This window comes from Rhinoderma darwinii, chromosome 11 (genome assembly GCF_050947455.1).
Source record: "Rhinoderma darwinii isolate aRhiDar2 chromosome 11, aRhiDar2.hap1, whole genome shotgun sequence".
In the NCBI taxonomy this organism is placed as follows: Eukaryota; Metazoa; Chordata; class Amphibia; order Anura; family Rhinodermatidae; genus Rhinoderma; species Rhinoderma darwinii.
The window spans coordinates 89,853,701-89,868,700 of record NC_134697.1 but is presented as its reverse complement, the minus strand read 5'-3'; the positions used below and the strand labels follow the sequence as shown (position 1 = coordinate 89,868,700).

The 15,000-nt window shown below is 40.7% G+C and overlaps 1 protein-coding gene across 1 annotated transcript in view; it reads right to left on the bottom strand.

Annotated features, from left to right (window-relative positions):
• Positions 1-15,000, bottom strand: part of LOC142663008 (uncharacterized) — a 75,535-nt gene that overhangs the window by 53,326 nt on the left and 7,209 nt on the right. The window contains 3 exon segments of the mRNA XM_075841302.1: positions 10,313-11,660; positions 13,171-13,282; positions 13,523-13,620. Of these exon segments, the coding sequence (XP_075697417.1) occupies positions 10,313-11,660; positions 13,171-13,282; positions 13,523-13,620 (1,558 nt within the window).

Below are 15,000 nucleotides of genomic sequence, written 5' to 3'. Positions count from 1 at the left end.
TCAACCAATTAATGGGAAAGGGAAGGGAAACATTTCTACACATAGGAGCTAATATATTCTCTTCTAGGAAATGATCTTTGCCTTTTTTGCAGCATCTCCTGTCCCTGCTGTGACGGCTCCTGCGGTGACTATTCCATAGATTCACAGTTCTCACAGTAAAGAAGGCTTGTCGCCTCTGCAGGTTGAACCTTTCTTTCTCCAGACGGAGGGAGTGCCCCCTTGTTTTTTGAGGGGGTTTTACATGGAACAGGATTTCACCATATTTTTTGTATGTGCCACTTATATATTTATATAAATTAATCATGTCCCCCCCTTAGTCGTCTTTTTTCAAGGCTAAATAGGTTTAATTCTTTTATTCTTTCCTCATAACTTAGATTCTCCATGCCCCTTATTAGCTTCGTTGCTCTTCTTTGTATTTTTCCTCCTTTCTATGAACTGGAGCCCAGAACTGAACTGCATATTCTAGATGAGGCCTCACTAATGCTTTGTAAAGTGGTAATATTACATCCCTGTTCCACGAGTCCATGCCTCTGCTAATACATGACAATATCTTGCTGGCCTTTGAAGCAGCTGATTGACATTGTGCTGTTATTTAGTTTATGATTTATAAATACACCCAGATCCTTCTCAACAAGTGACTCCCCCAGTGTAGCTCCCCCTAGGACATATGATGCCTGCAGATTATTACACCCAGATCCTTCTCCACAAGTGACTCCCCCAGTGTAGCTCCCCCTAGGACATATGATGCCTGCAGGTTGTTGGTACCCAGGTGCATAACTTTACATTTATCTACATTAAACTTAATTTGCCAAGTGGACGCCCAAACAGTGTGTCCAAATCCGCTTGCAATTCATGAACATCTTCCATAGACTGAACTATATTACATAGCTTGGTGTCATCTGCAAAAATAGAAATAGACCCAAAAGAAGAAATGATCGACTAAAGCACAACAGATAGATAGCAAAAAATACAAAATTTTATTAACATGAAAATATAACAAGGTAAAACTGGAACAGGGAATGAGTCACTCAATAAAAAGACATCGAAAACAATCATGCACCAGATGTAGATGTGACATAGATCTATACAAAACTGTTTGTTTGTTAGTACAGCAAAGGAGAATAGTACATATGCCTATGCAGACCTGTAGCTGATAGAGCCAAATGGGTGATGACAAAAAAAAGGGATCCACACGGGGTGAGATACATGTATGTAATGCCTAGGTCACCTCTATGAGAGTAAATGTGTGGCAATAGTTACATGTAAATACCTGAATGCAGTGATTGTCTGCATGTGTATGATAGACTAATATAAGCCATAGTGTGTATTGCAGGATCAATGTTTCAGATAATATACAACAATGTGCATGGGCTCAAAAGGAGGTAACAGGCCAATAGCAGGCAAAAAATCAGTAATAGCTGTGAAACATACCGGTGGACATGATGGAGACGTGGAAAGGGATGTCTGGACCCCAGACATCCCTTTCCACGTCTCCATCATGTCCACCGGTATGTTTCACAGCTATTACTGATTTTTTGCCTGCTATTGGCCTGTTACCTCCTTTTGAGCCCATGCACATTGTTGTATATTATCTGAAACATTGATCCTGCAATACACACTATGGCTTATATTAGTCTATCATACACATGCAGACAATCACTGCATTCAGGTATTTACATGTAACTATTGCCACACATTTACTCTCATAGAGGTGACCTAGGCATTACATACATGTATCTCATCCCGTGTGGATCCCTTTTTTTTGTCATCACCCATTTGGCTCTATCAGCTACAGGTCTGCATAGGCATATGTACTATTCTCCTTTGCTGTACTAACAAACAAACAGTTTTGTATAGATCTATGTCACATCTACATCTGGTGCATGATTGTTTTCGATGTCTTTTTATTGAGTGACTCATTCCCTGTTCCAGTTTTACCTTGTTATATTTTCATGTTAATAAAATTTTGTATTTTTTGCTATCTATCTGTTGTGCTTTAGTCGATCATTTCTTCTTTTGGGGTTATCAATTGTTGATCGATGCACCAAGTTTATCTTGGTCATTACCTGGGACGCAAACACAGTAGATTTCATAGTGTTCAGCAACGCTGCTTTATATTGAACATCACTCTGTGTCTGTGCCCCTTTTGGTGGTATTGTATTGGTATATAAAAATAGAAATAGTGCTATTAATCCTATCCTCTATATCATGAATAAATAAGTTGAATAATAGTGGTCCCAGCACTGAACCCTGGGGTCACCACTTATAACCGGGGACCATTCAGAGTAGGAATCATTGACCACAACTCTCTGGATACGGTCCTTGAGCCCATTCTCAATCCAATTACAACCTATATTTTCTAAACCTATAGTCCTTAATTTACCCATTAGACGTCTATGAGGGACAGTGTCAAATGCCTTTGCAAAGTCCAAAAGATACAATCTTATTATTCCAGGTTCTGACCCGTTCCCCCGGAAGCTTGGCAGGCTCATCAGGGAACCAAACTGGCAATCAAAAAAACTGCAACCAATCAAATTAAGGCCTCTTGCAAATCCGGTCCGCAAAACCGCAGGTCCATTGCGGCCCGCAAAAAAGCTTGGTGTGCATCTGTGTGTCATCCCTACTCACGGATCCACAACAATTCACGAGTATTGATGAATCCGCAAATCCGAATCGTAAAACGACTTGTCCTGAGTTTTCGTGGTCCAGGTTTGCCGCCCAGCACGATCCATGTAAAACACGTCCGAATGCGTGGGGCCATAGAAAAAAATGGAAATTTATCTGCAAAAATGTGAATAAAATGCGGCCGCAAAAACACGGTCATGTCTAACTGGTGCAATATCACAGACTGGAAAAATAGTATGCAATTACACCCCAAATGACTGGTGGACATGGCATGTCAGGTAGCTATCCTAAACCCCAAACGGATTAATATAAAGTGTGGGTTCTTGCTGGTGTCAATATGGAAAACCCATGTAATGAGGCTTTCCAAGTCTGATGTATTTGGAGATCCCTCACAATAGATAATGGTAGTGGTGAAGGTAATAGGCCTCTAGCAATGTATTTATCCACTGTAGGGGGAATTAGTGATTTGAAATAGAAACAGAATAGTAGGTGGCGCTACATAGACATGTGACTCCTACATTGACGAGCTCTATGTATATGTAGCAACAACAGTCATTTGAAAAAACAAAACCGAGGCACTACATGGATTACGGTCTCCTCCTATGGAACAGTAAACTAGAATATTAAGAACAATACTCGCACAAGCTGAATGAAAAGGGTTCAAACATAAATATCAAATGGGAAATTATTGATTGTATGGTACGTTTCTTAGATTTTACAATTTTTGTGAAAAATTAAAATTTGTGGACTAAAATGTTATTTAAGAAAACTGATTGTGATAGCTTTATAGAGATTTGGCGCTTTCATTTTCCACCTGGGATTAAAAATATACCAAATAAACAAAAATAACTTTGTATAAAAAAAAAAAAGGAATTGTACTCTGGCTCTGTCTGAGCTTGGTGGTTTAAGTGGCTTGTAATATAAGTGGAGTTCTAGAACCGGATTGTGTTGCTGTATTTCTGTATTGTGTTGCTGTATTTCTGTATTGTGTTGCTGTATATCTGTATTGTGTTGCTGTATATCTGTATTGTGTTGCTGTATTTCTTTATTGTGTTGCTGTATTTCTGTATTGTGTTGCTGTATTTCTGTATTGTGTTGCTGTATATCTGTATTGTGTTGCTGTATTTCTGTATTGTGTTGCTGTATATCTGTATTGTGTTGCTGTATATCTGTATTGTGTTGCTGTATATCTGTATTGTGTTGCTGTATTTCTGTATTGTGTTGCTGTATTTCTGTGTTTGTGAATCTGTTTTGATTGCTTGCAAATAGAAGATAGCAAAAACTGACACAATTTTAAAACTTTTTTTTTCCTTGCAGATTCCTTCCAGCTGAGCAGCTGACTAGGGGGAGGGGTTAATTAGTCTCAGGTGATATAAATGAGACTGCAGAACTCAGTTTGAGCTTGGCTCTGTCTGAGCTTTGTGGATTAAGTGGTTTGTGATTTAAGTGGAGTTATAAAACCGGAGTTAAAGCCCCTGTAAGTACTCATCTTTTCTTTTACTTTGACAATTGTTCACTGGTTTGTTGTAACTTGGATAATGGATAGCAAGATTGGAGGTTTTCCTAAGTGCACAGTCTGCCATATGTATGCAGGACTGGAGCCGGAGTTCCGGGGTGAATACCTCTGTGGCAGATGTGAACATGTTGTTCTCCTGGAAGCTCGCATTAGAGATCTGGAGGAGCAGAAAGCAACACTGAGGGCGATAGACAATCTTGAGCGGAGCATGCTGCTCACGGAGAATGCAGTTAGTGGGGTAGAACTGGTGGGTGAAGACATGGGCCAGCAGGATCAGGCAAGTAGCTGGGTTAATGTAGTTAGGGGCAGTAGAAAGGGGTCCAAGAAAAGGAAGGCCGATCCTGTTTCTGACATTCCAAGCAAAATTCCCAAGGTGGGTGATGATGCGAGGGTGTTGGTCTCAGAAATGGCAGCCCTAGTGGATACTGATCTCCCTAACAGCCGGGAGAACAGCCCAGCTAGTAGTCGGCGGGATGGTAATGCAGGTAAGCCAAGACAATTGATAGTCGTAGGGGATTCTATAATTAGGAAGACGGATAGAATAATCTGTCGCCAAAACCGCCTCAACCGAATGGTTTGCTGTCTCCCTGGTGCCAGGGTTCGGCATGTGGTGGAACGGGTGAATAAATTACAGGGAGGGGCTGGTGATTATCCAGCTGTCGTGGTCCATGTCGGTACCAACAACAGAATAAATGGTAGGTGCAGGAGCCTTAAGAATAATTTTAAAGAACTAGGCTACAAGCTGAAGGGAAGGACCTCCAAGGTTGTATTCTCAGGAATACTGCCTGTGCCATGCGCATCACAGGAAAGACAGCGGGGGCTCAGGGAGGTAAATGCATGGCTGAAGTCTTGGTGTAGAGGAGAAGGCTTTGGGTTCCTAGAGCACTGGGCTGACTTTTCATTGGGGTACAATCTGTATTCTGCAGATGATTTGCACCTAAATTGAAGGGGGTCCACTGTGCTGGGGGAGAGTATTCTAGCTGTGGTGGGGGAGTATTTAAACTAGGGCTGAGGAGGGAGGTCAATGTAGAAAAAAAAAGGGTAGTTAGGTTAGAGAGGGGTCAGACTATATTGGTGGGGGGAGAAACAGACTGTGGGGAGAGGACTAGACAACAGGATAAGGAGATCCTTTCGTTACAAAACAGCAGTGAAAATAAAAATGCCCAAATAACCACATTTCTGATACTGAAAGTGAAACATTTAACCCCTTAATGACCAGCCTATTTTAGACCTTAATGACCAAGCCATTTTTTACGTTTTTCCATCGTCTCATTCTAAGGGCTTATTTAGACGAACGTATAATAGGTCTGTGCAACGCGCGTGATTTTCACGCGCCTCGCACGGACCTATGTTAGTCTATGGGGCCGTGCAGACTGTCCGTGAGTTTCACGCAGCGTGTGTCCGCTCAATAAAACTCACGACATGTCCTATATTTGTTCGTTGTTCGCGCATCACGCACCCATTGAAGTAAATGGGTGCGTGAAAATCACGCGCAGCACACGGAAGCACTTCCGTGTGACGAGCGTGATTCGCGCAACCGCAGTAAAAATTATGAATGAAACAGAAAAGTACCACGTGCTACAAACATCCAAACAGTGTCATAATGATGGCGGCTGCGTGAAAATCACGCAGCTGCGCATCATACGTGGCTGACGGAGCTGTTAAGTACCTTTTGCACACGCAAAACGCCACATTTTTTGCACGCGCAAAACGCACATGCTCGTGTAAATCCGGCCTTAGAGCTATAACCTTTTTATTTTTGCGTCGACATAGCTGTATAAGGTCTTGTTTTTTGTGGGACAAGTTGTAATTTTTAATAGCACCATTTTGGGGTACATAGAATTTATTGATTAACTTTTTTTTTGGGGGGGGGAATTGAAAAAAAAACGCAATTACCCCACACTTTTTTGCATCCTAAATCTATGCCGTTTACCGTGTGGTATAAATAACACAATAACTTTATTCAGCGGGTTGTTGCGATTGCAACGATACCAAATTTGTATAGTTTTTGTATGTTTTACTACTTTTACACAGTGAAAACACTTTTTTTTCAAAATTATTTGTTTTTGTGTCTCCATATTTGAAGAGCCGTAACGTTTTTATTTTTTTTGCCGATGCCACTGTAGGAGGCCTTTTTTTTTGCGGGACGACTTGTAGTTTTTATCAGTACCATTTTGAAGTAGATGCGACTTTTTGATCACTTTTTTAAGGCTGGATTCAAAGAAACAGCAATTTTTGCGTGTTTTTTTAATTTTACTTTTTACGACGTTCACCATGCGGGTTAAATGATGTAATAAGTTTATAGCTGAGGTCGTTACGGACGCGGCGATACCAAATATGTGTACATTTTTTACTTTATTTTGTTTGTTAATAATAAAGCAGTTTGTAAGGGGGAAAAGTGGGTTTTTCATTTTTTCTCACATTTTTTTTCACTTTTTATTAAACATTTTTTTTACTTTTTTACTAGTCCCACTAGGGGACTTCACTATGCGATTATCCGATCGCATTTATAATATTTTGCAATACTTCTGTAGGGCATGATTTAGCAGGCATTCACTACAGGCAGACCTGGGGGCTTTTATTAGGCCCCCGGCTGCCATTGGAAACACAGACACTCGGCAATCGTATCACCGGAAGTCGGTTGGGGAGAGAGGGAGCTCCCTCCCTCTCTCCAAAACCACTCAGATGCGGTGCACGCTATTGAGCACTGCATCTGAAGGGTTAAACGGGTGAGATCGATACTAATATCGATCTCACACGTTCGAGCAGGGAGGCCCCCAGCCCTCAGCTACCTCTGGCAGCTGAGAGCAGGGAGATTTGACAGCTCCCTGCTCTGTTTATTTATTCCGATGCAGCGACGTATAAAGTCTATTGCATCGGAATAAAGCCCGTTAGTGACCGACGCAAAAACACTATGGTGCGGTCTCTAACGGGTTAAAGGCAAGTTAAAGTGTATGTTTACAAATGCCAGAAGTCTAGCAAGCAAAATGGGGGAGCTGAAGGCCGTGATACTGGAAGAAGATATAGTTGGTGTTGCTGAAACATGGCCGGTGAGGGTGAAGATTGTGAGGAGGTTGAAACCTTGTGGGTGGAATTACAAAGGGAGGTGAGCACTGAAAAAATTACTTTTGGTGTAATCTCTAGACCCCCCAATATAACTGAGGAGATGGAAGACCAGCTATATAAACAGATGGAGTGGGCTGCACAGGCGGGTACTGTAGTGATAATGGGAGATTTTAATTACCGGGATATTAATTGGTGTCATGGTTCAGCTTCAACTGCAAAGGGGAGACATTTCCTCAACCTGTTGCAGGAAAATTTTATGGGCCAGTTTGTGGAAGACCCGACTAGAGGTGAAGCTCTGTTGGATCTGGTCATTTCTAATAATGCAGAGCTTGTTGGGAACGTCAATGTTCGTGAAAACCTCGGTAACTGTGATCACAATATAGTTATATTTTACATATACTATAAAAAACAAACACAGGCTGGGAGGGCAAAAAAACGTAATTTTAAGAAAGCCAATTTCCCTAGGATGGGGGGCTGCAATTCAGGATATAGACTGGGAAGAACTAATGTTAAATAATGGGACAAATGATAAATGGGAGATTTTCAAATCTACTTTGGCTAATTATAGTGCAAAATGTATTCCTATAGGTAACAAGTATAAACGACTAAAATAAATAAAATAAACGTATACAAGGCCCCGGGACCAGATGGGTTACACCCTAGAATTCTTAAGAAGCTTAGTTCAGTTATTTCTGTCCCCCTCTTCATAATATTTAGAGATTCTCTAGTGACTGGCATAGTCCCAAGGGACTGTTGCAGGGCAAATGTGGTGCCGATTTTCTAAAAGGGCTCTAGGTCTTCCCTGGGTAATTATAGACCAGTAAGCTTAACATCCATCGTGGGGAAAATGTTTGAGGGGCTATTGAGGGACTATATACAGAATTATGTGACAATAAATAGTATAAGTGACAGCCAGCATGGTTTTACTAAGGACAGAAGTTGTCAAACCAACCTGATCTGTTTTTATGAAGAGGTCAGCAGAAGCCTAGACAGAGGGGCCGCTATGGATGTAGTGTTTATATGAGAGGTGAGCAGAAGTCTAGACAGAGGGGCCGCTGTGGATATAGTGTTTTTGGACTTTGCAAAGGCATTTGACACTGTCCCTCATAGACATCTAATGGGTAAATTAAGGACTATAGGTTTAGAAAGTATAGTTTGTAATTGGATTGAGAATTGGCTCAAGGACCGTATCCAGAGAGTTGTGGTCAATGATTCCTACTCTGAATGGTCCCCGGTTATAAGTGGTGACCCCAGGGTTCAGTGCTGGGACCACTTTTATTCAACTTATTTATTAAGGATATAGAGGATGGGATTAATAGCACTATTTCTATTTTTGCAGATGACACCAAGCTATGTAATATAGTTCAGTCTATGGAAGATGTTCGTGAATTGCAAGCGGATTTAAACAAACTGAGTGTTTGGGCGTCCACTTGGCAAATGAGGTTTAATGTAGATAAATGTAAAGTTATGCACCTGGGTACCAACAACCTGCAGGCATCATATGTCCTAGGGCGAGCTACACTGGGGGACTCACTTGTAGAGAAGGATCTGGGTGTACTTGTAAATCATAAACTAAATAACAGCACAATGTCAATCAGCTGCTTCAAAGGCCAGCAAGATATTGTCGTGTATTAAAAGAGGCATGGACTCGCGGGACAGGGATGTAATATTACCACTTTACAAAGCATTAGTGAGGCCTCATCTAGAATATGCAGTTCAGTTCTGGGCTCCAGTTCATAGAAAGGAGGAAAAATACAAAGAAGAGCAACGAAGCTAATAAGGGGCATGGAGAATCTAAGTTATGAGGAAAGATTAAAAGAATTAAACCTATTTAGCCTTGAAAAAAGACGACTAAGGGGGACATGATTAATTTATACAAAAAATATGGTGAAATCCTGTTCCATGTAAAACCCCCTCAAAAAACAAGGGGGCGCTCCCTCCGACTGGAGGAAAAAAAAGGTTCAACCTGTGAATCTATGGAATAGTCACTGCAGGAGCTGTCACAGCAGTGACAGGAAATGCTTTAAAAAAGGCAAAGATCATTTCCTAAAACAAAAAAGTATTAGCTCCTATGTGTAGAAATTTTTATTTCCCTTTCCCATCCCTTGGTTGAACTTGATGGACATGTGTCTTTTTTCAACTGTACAAACTATGTAACTATGTAACATGCAAGAATTCTGGCAAGGGAAAAAATGAGTAAAATGTGGCAGTTTTGTTGTAATATTTTTAAGTGTGGCAAAATATCGGGCCCACTACCACCTGTTAAACCACAAATGATATATAGACGTGTCAGTACAATCTGATATTATTTATTGGAACGTGAGATTTTATTTTATTATGTAATGTTCCTATTGACCTTAACTTTACCTGGGAACACTAAGTAAAAATGGTTTCAAAAGTTGGAATGGAATCTGGAAACGGTAACCACCGAGAAAGCCGGCAGACAAAACCGGTCTGGTACTATCCAGATTTCACGTGACGTTTTTTATTATGTGATATGCTTTTATCCATTTTCTTACTGAAAAAGTGAAATATTAAAGTGAGGGAAACCTCTGTAAACACTGGTTCCATGCAGTTTTCAATTATTTTCCCTTCAATATTCTCTATACAGGACTACTGAGACAAACTTTGGACAAACGACCGGAGGACAACTGAGGATTGGATTCCTAAAGGAATGCACAGAAGCAGTGACACGGGTCAAGGCCCGAGCACCAGTCGCAACTTTAGGTCAAGGTTTCAGGCTTCGAGTAAGCGGGTATAATATGTACCTTAAATTATATAGGAGGCTCTGGTGACACTAATGGAGCTGCTTGCAGGGCTCTGAATAACTCTTTGTCTTGTCACAGCCTGACCGCTCTCCTGGTGATGTTTGGCTCTGTTCCAGACTAGACCTCTGATCCTGCTACTAACATCCCTTTGCAGTTTCCCGCTATCAATCTGTGACTCATCTGGGGGCCGCAACCTGGGAAACCCAACCATGAAAATCCATATCTCATTGCTTAAAAGATCCACTACTTTGGTGGGAAACAAATAAGCGGTCATGATCAAAAAAAACGTAATTCTGATAACGTTATTTTATTCCAGTTAATTTCCCTGGAGTACTACATTAGAGGTAAAACATTTGCTACAGTATGAACATTACAATGGCTTCGCTTCTTATGCTGAGCAACAGCTGATCTATGGTTATAAGATTTCCCACATTCTGAACATGAAAATGGCTTTTCCCCTGTATGTATCAACTGATGGTTAACAGAATCGGACTTCTGACTAAAGCATTTCCCACATTCTGGACATGAATATGGCTTCTCCCCTGTGTGAATTCTCTGATGTATAACAATGGACGATTTCTGTCGAAAACATTTCCCACATTCTGAACACAAGTATGGCTTCTCCCCTGTGTGAGTTCTGTGATGTTTAACGAGATATTTCTTCTGGCTATAACATTTCCCACATTCTGAACATGAAAATGGCTTCTCCCCTGTATGGATTACCTGATGTTTAACCAGATCAGACTTCTGGATAAAACATTTCCCACATTCACAACATGAAAATGGCCTTTTCCCTGTGTGAATTTTTAGATGTTCAATCACACTTGATTTCCTTGAGAAGCATTTCCCACATTCAGAACATGAAAATGGCTTCTCACCTGTGTGGATTTTCTGATGTGAAACAAGGATTGATCTCCTGGTAAAACATTTCCCACAGTCAGAACATGAATATGGTTTCTCCCCCGTGTGAGTTCTTTGATGTATAATGAGATCGGATTTCTTTTGAAAACCCCTCTCACATTCTAAACATGAATATGGTTCCTCCCCTCTGTGCCGCCTTTGATGTACAATGAAATCTGATTTATGGCGAAAACATTTCCCACATTCAGAACATGAAAATGGCCTCTCATCGCTGTGAATTCTCTGATGTATGACAAGGACTGATTTCTGCATAAAACATTTCCCACATTCTGAACATGAAAATGGTTTCTCCCCCGTGTGAGTTCTCTGATGTATAATCAGATTTGATTTCTGTACAAAACCTCTCTGACATTCTGGACATGAAAATGGTTCCTCTCCTCTGTGCTTTCTTTGATGTTTAATAAGATCAGACCTTTGGCGAAAACTTTTCCCACATTCTGAACATGAATATGGCCTCTCATCTCTGTGAATTCTCTCGTGCATAGAAAGAATAGATTTTCTAGTAAAATGTTTCCCACATTCAGAACATGGAAATATTTTACCTTCTTTATTTCCTACACTTTGTTTAACAATCTGTGATTGACCAGATGAAGGTTCCTTGTGATTGGTGGGATCAGTAGATAGATCTCTGCTGTGTAGGACTGAGGGCATATTAGGAAGCGTCACGGAATGTTCTCCACGATTGTCTTCTGTGATATTGTTATATTTTACTTCATAATCTGGAGATAAAAGGAGATCGCCAACAATGTTTTTGGTGCAGTCACCTGTTGGAAATAGAAAAAGGCTTTATCTTTTGCAAATAATAAGTAGATTTTTTTTTTAAATAAAAACTTTCCTACATGAAGCTTCCCATACAATGACTAAAACAGGTTTCGAAATACAATTTTCAATTCATAAAAAGAAGTTCTCTCTTTCTACCATTACACATTTAATAACCTAAGCAGTGTGATAATAAAAATATAGCAAACAATCCTCATCTACCAACAAGTTGGGGAGTAAATTTTCTGGTTCTCTGACAGTGTAGGGGAGGGAGAGCTGTAACTAAGCAGCAGGAAGAAAGATCACAGTTGATCAATGTCTGCTACTATCATCTCTCTCCCTGACAGCCTTGCAATAACCCCAGGGGTATGAGACATGAACTTCATGTTATCACCATCTCTCCCCTACCAATCAGAGAGGGGGGTCATTTTTATTCTACTTAAGTTCATGAGCTGAATAGTTGCGCATCCGATAACCCCCTGCGCCTAGTCGAGCTGACTTCATCATCACTCAAATATTTACTGGCATCTGGATTGCAGAGATTATTGGTATCCTCAGATTTTAACCCCTTCCCTCTGCAGCCATTTTTTGTATTTTCATCTTTGCTTTTCCCTCCCCACTTTCCAAAAGGCATTTTTTATTTTTCCATCAATATAGCCGTATGAAGGCTTGTTTTTCGCGAGACGAGTTGTAGTTTTTCCAAGCACCATTTAATGTACTGGAAAACGGGAAAAAAATTATTGTGGGGTGAAATGGGCAAAAAACAACAATTACGCCATATTTTGGGTGAATTTTTTTTACAGTGTTCTTCGTGCAGTAAAAACTACAACTTTATTTTTCGGTCGATTGACCATTGTGATGGCTTATTTTTTTTTTTTGCGGGATAAGCTGTCGTTTTTACTTGTACTATTTTGCAGTGCATGCGACTTTTTGATCAGTTTTTCTTCTACTCTTTTTGGCGAGCTATTGTGACCAAAAAAGAGCAATTAGGGTGTTTTTAATTTTTCCTTTTACAGCATTCACTGAGCGGGTTAAATAGCATTATATTGTAATAGTTCGGACTTTTATGGACGCGTCAATACCAATTATGTTAATCTTTACCTTACTTTTTTTTAACGTTACTTTAGGGGGAAAAAAATGGGAAAGGGTTTTTTTTTTTTAACTTTTTTTTTGTACATAAAATTTTATTTAAACTGATTTTTTTTAACATTTTCCCTAGCGGACTTGAACCAGTGATCGTTGGATCGCTTACTTGATATACTGTAATACTAATGTATTGCAGTATACAGTTATACTGACAGTCTCCTATGAAGCCCTGCTGGAGGAGTACAAAGATGGCGGACCTTAAATCTGGTATAATTTTGTGTACTCCAGTAGTTTTATGGTATCTGGGGTACTAAATGGTTATAAACTCCTTTTTTCTTTTACTATTGTTATGTGTGATTTTTATGGTACTTGGAGGCTGAACAAGGAGAAAATGTGATTTTTTTTCGGCATTAAATGGTTATCACTCACCGGTGACGATGTCTGTAGGAATTTCCTCCTCCTTACACTGGGTTACATCCTCATATGTCTCTTCTTCTGCTTTTGTTATGTCTTCAGCTTTTATATGAGTCAGATTTGTAACCTAATTCACCACATATGGAACAAATGATGTTAAATTAAGGTAGTTCGAGAAGTTCAAAAAAGCAAAAGACAAATCGTATCCGCCAACTATCAGGATAACAAAATATTTGATGGCAGCTGCACATATTTACATCAGATAATAATAAACTTCTCATTTCAGATCATCAGATTCCAATTTATTTAATGAAAATTAATGACTGGAGATGTAATATCATATACAGCATTTAGTATTTCCATCTACCTGATGATCCTGTGGGACGTTCTGCTTCCCCTCTGGATCATTCTTGGAGTATAGACGACTGGGACATCTCTCTGGTGTTTCTTCCTTAATACATTTGTCTGTAGAAGGCACACACATAGTGACTGAACACAAAGACCCAGATAAATATTTTGTTTAAAGGGGTTTTCCCACCAGGGACATTTATGACACATCCACAGTATAGGTCATAGATGTCAGATAGATGCGGATCCCACCTCGATGAGCTATGCTGTTTCCGTAAGAGCCATAAAACCGAATAGTAGTTACGGAAACAGCATAGCTCGCATGCTACGCTGCTTCTGTAACTGCCATTCACTACTATGGGACTTAAGGAAACAGCGTAGCTCAGTGAGCTACGCTGTTTTCGGAACTCCCGAGATTAAGTCAGGAAGTGGCCGGGAGGCAGCGAGAGCAGAAGAAGGTAGAACGGAGTTTAGGGGTCCCGTTCTAGAGGTAGGTGCGGGTCCCAGAGGTGGGATCCGAATCTATCTGACATTTATGACAGGAGCGTAGCTAGGGGCTGGACAGGCAAGGCATGTGCCCCAGGCCCAACTAAGAGGGAAGGGGGGGGGGGGTGCAGGGCCGCACAATCCATGGCGGTGGCCTGCGGCATCTCTCAGGGGGCGGCGGCGCCACTGAAATCAGCTGCCGCCACCCATTCCGGCACTATTGGTGATGAATGGCCGGGTACGTTCCGTGCCCGCCATTCAGCGCCTTTCAATGACTCAAGCGACGCGATTACGTCTTTGTGCCACTTGCCTCGTTGAAAGGTGCTGATTGACAAGGCAAGTCATAGGGCCCTGCCAATCAGCACCTTTCATAGACGCAAATGGCGCTATGAAAGGCACTGATTGGCAGGGCAGAATGACTTGCCGTCAATCAGCGCCTTTAAATGACACAAGTCAATAGTTATTAAGTGCAATTTAACAGGTCCCAGATATATATATATATACTGTGGGACAAAAAAAACAATAATGTCCCAGTGCTCCCTAATGGGATGATAAATAGGTTGAAAATCAACCCGCTATACGGTACAAGAAATCACACAAGCAAATGTGTACACAACAATGTAAAGTATAAAATAGACAACACATATAATTAAATTAGTGTGACCAAACCAGTAATTCATACACAGACCCATAGTATGGTCAAATAAGTTACTGACTAGGACAAGTTAAAGAACACAACTCAAAACCGCTACCTCAGGGCCCCCCAAATTCCGTTTCACCATCAGCTTTCTCAAGCGGTTCTGAACCCCAAAGTTAGATCCAATGGAGATAAAACGCAGCATGTTTTGCTGAATTTTGATCCAAAATTCGCATATAACATGAATCTAAATCACTCATTCGATTGACAGCAATTCCTTCTGAGACCCATACATATGCGCACACTGTTCAGCCGAGCATGTCCGTGTACTCAATGGAGAGAGGGGAATGAGGTGCTGCCGGTGGCTTATCTCC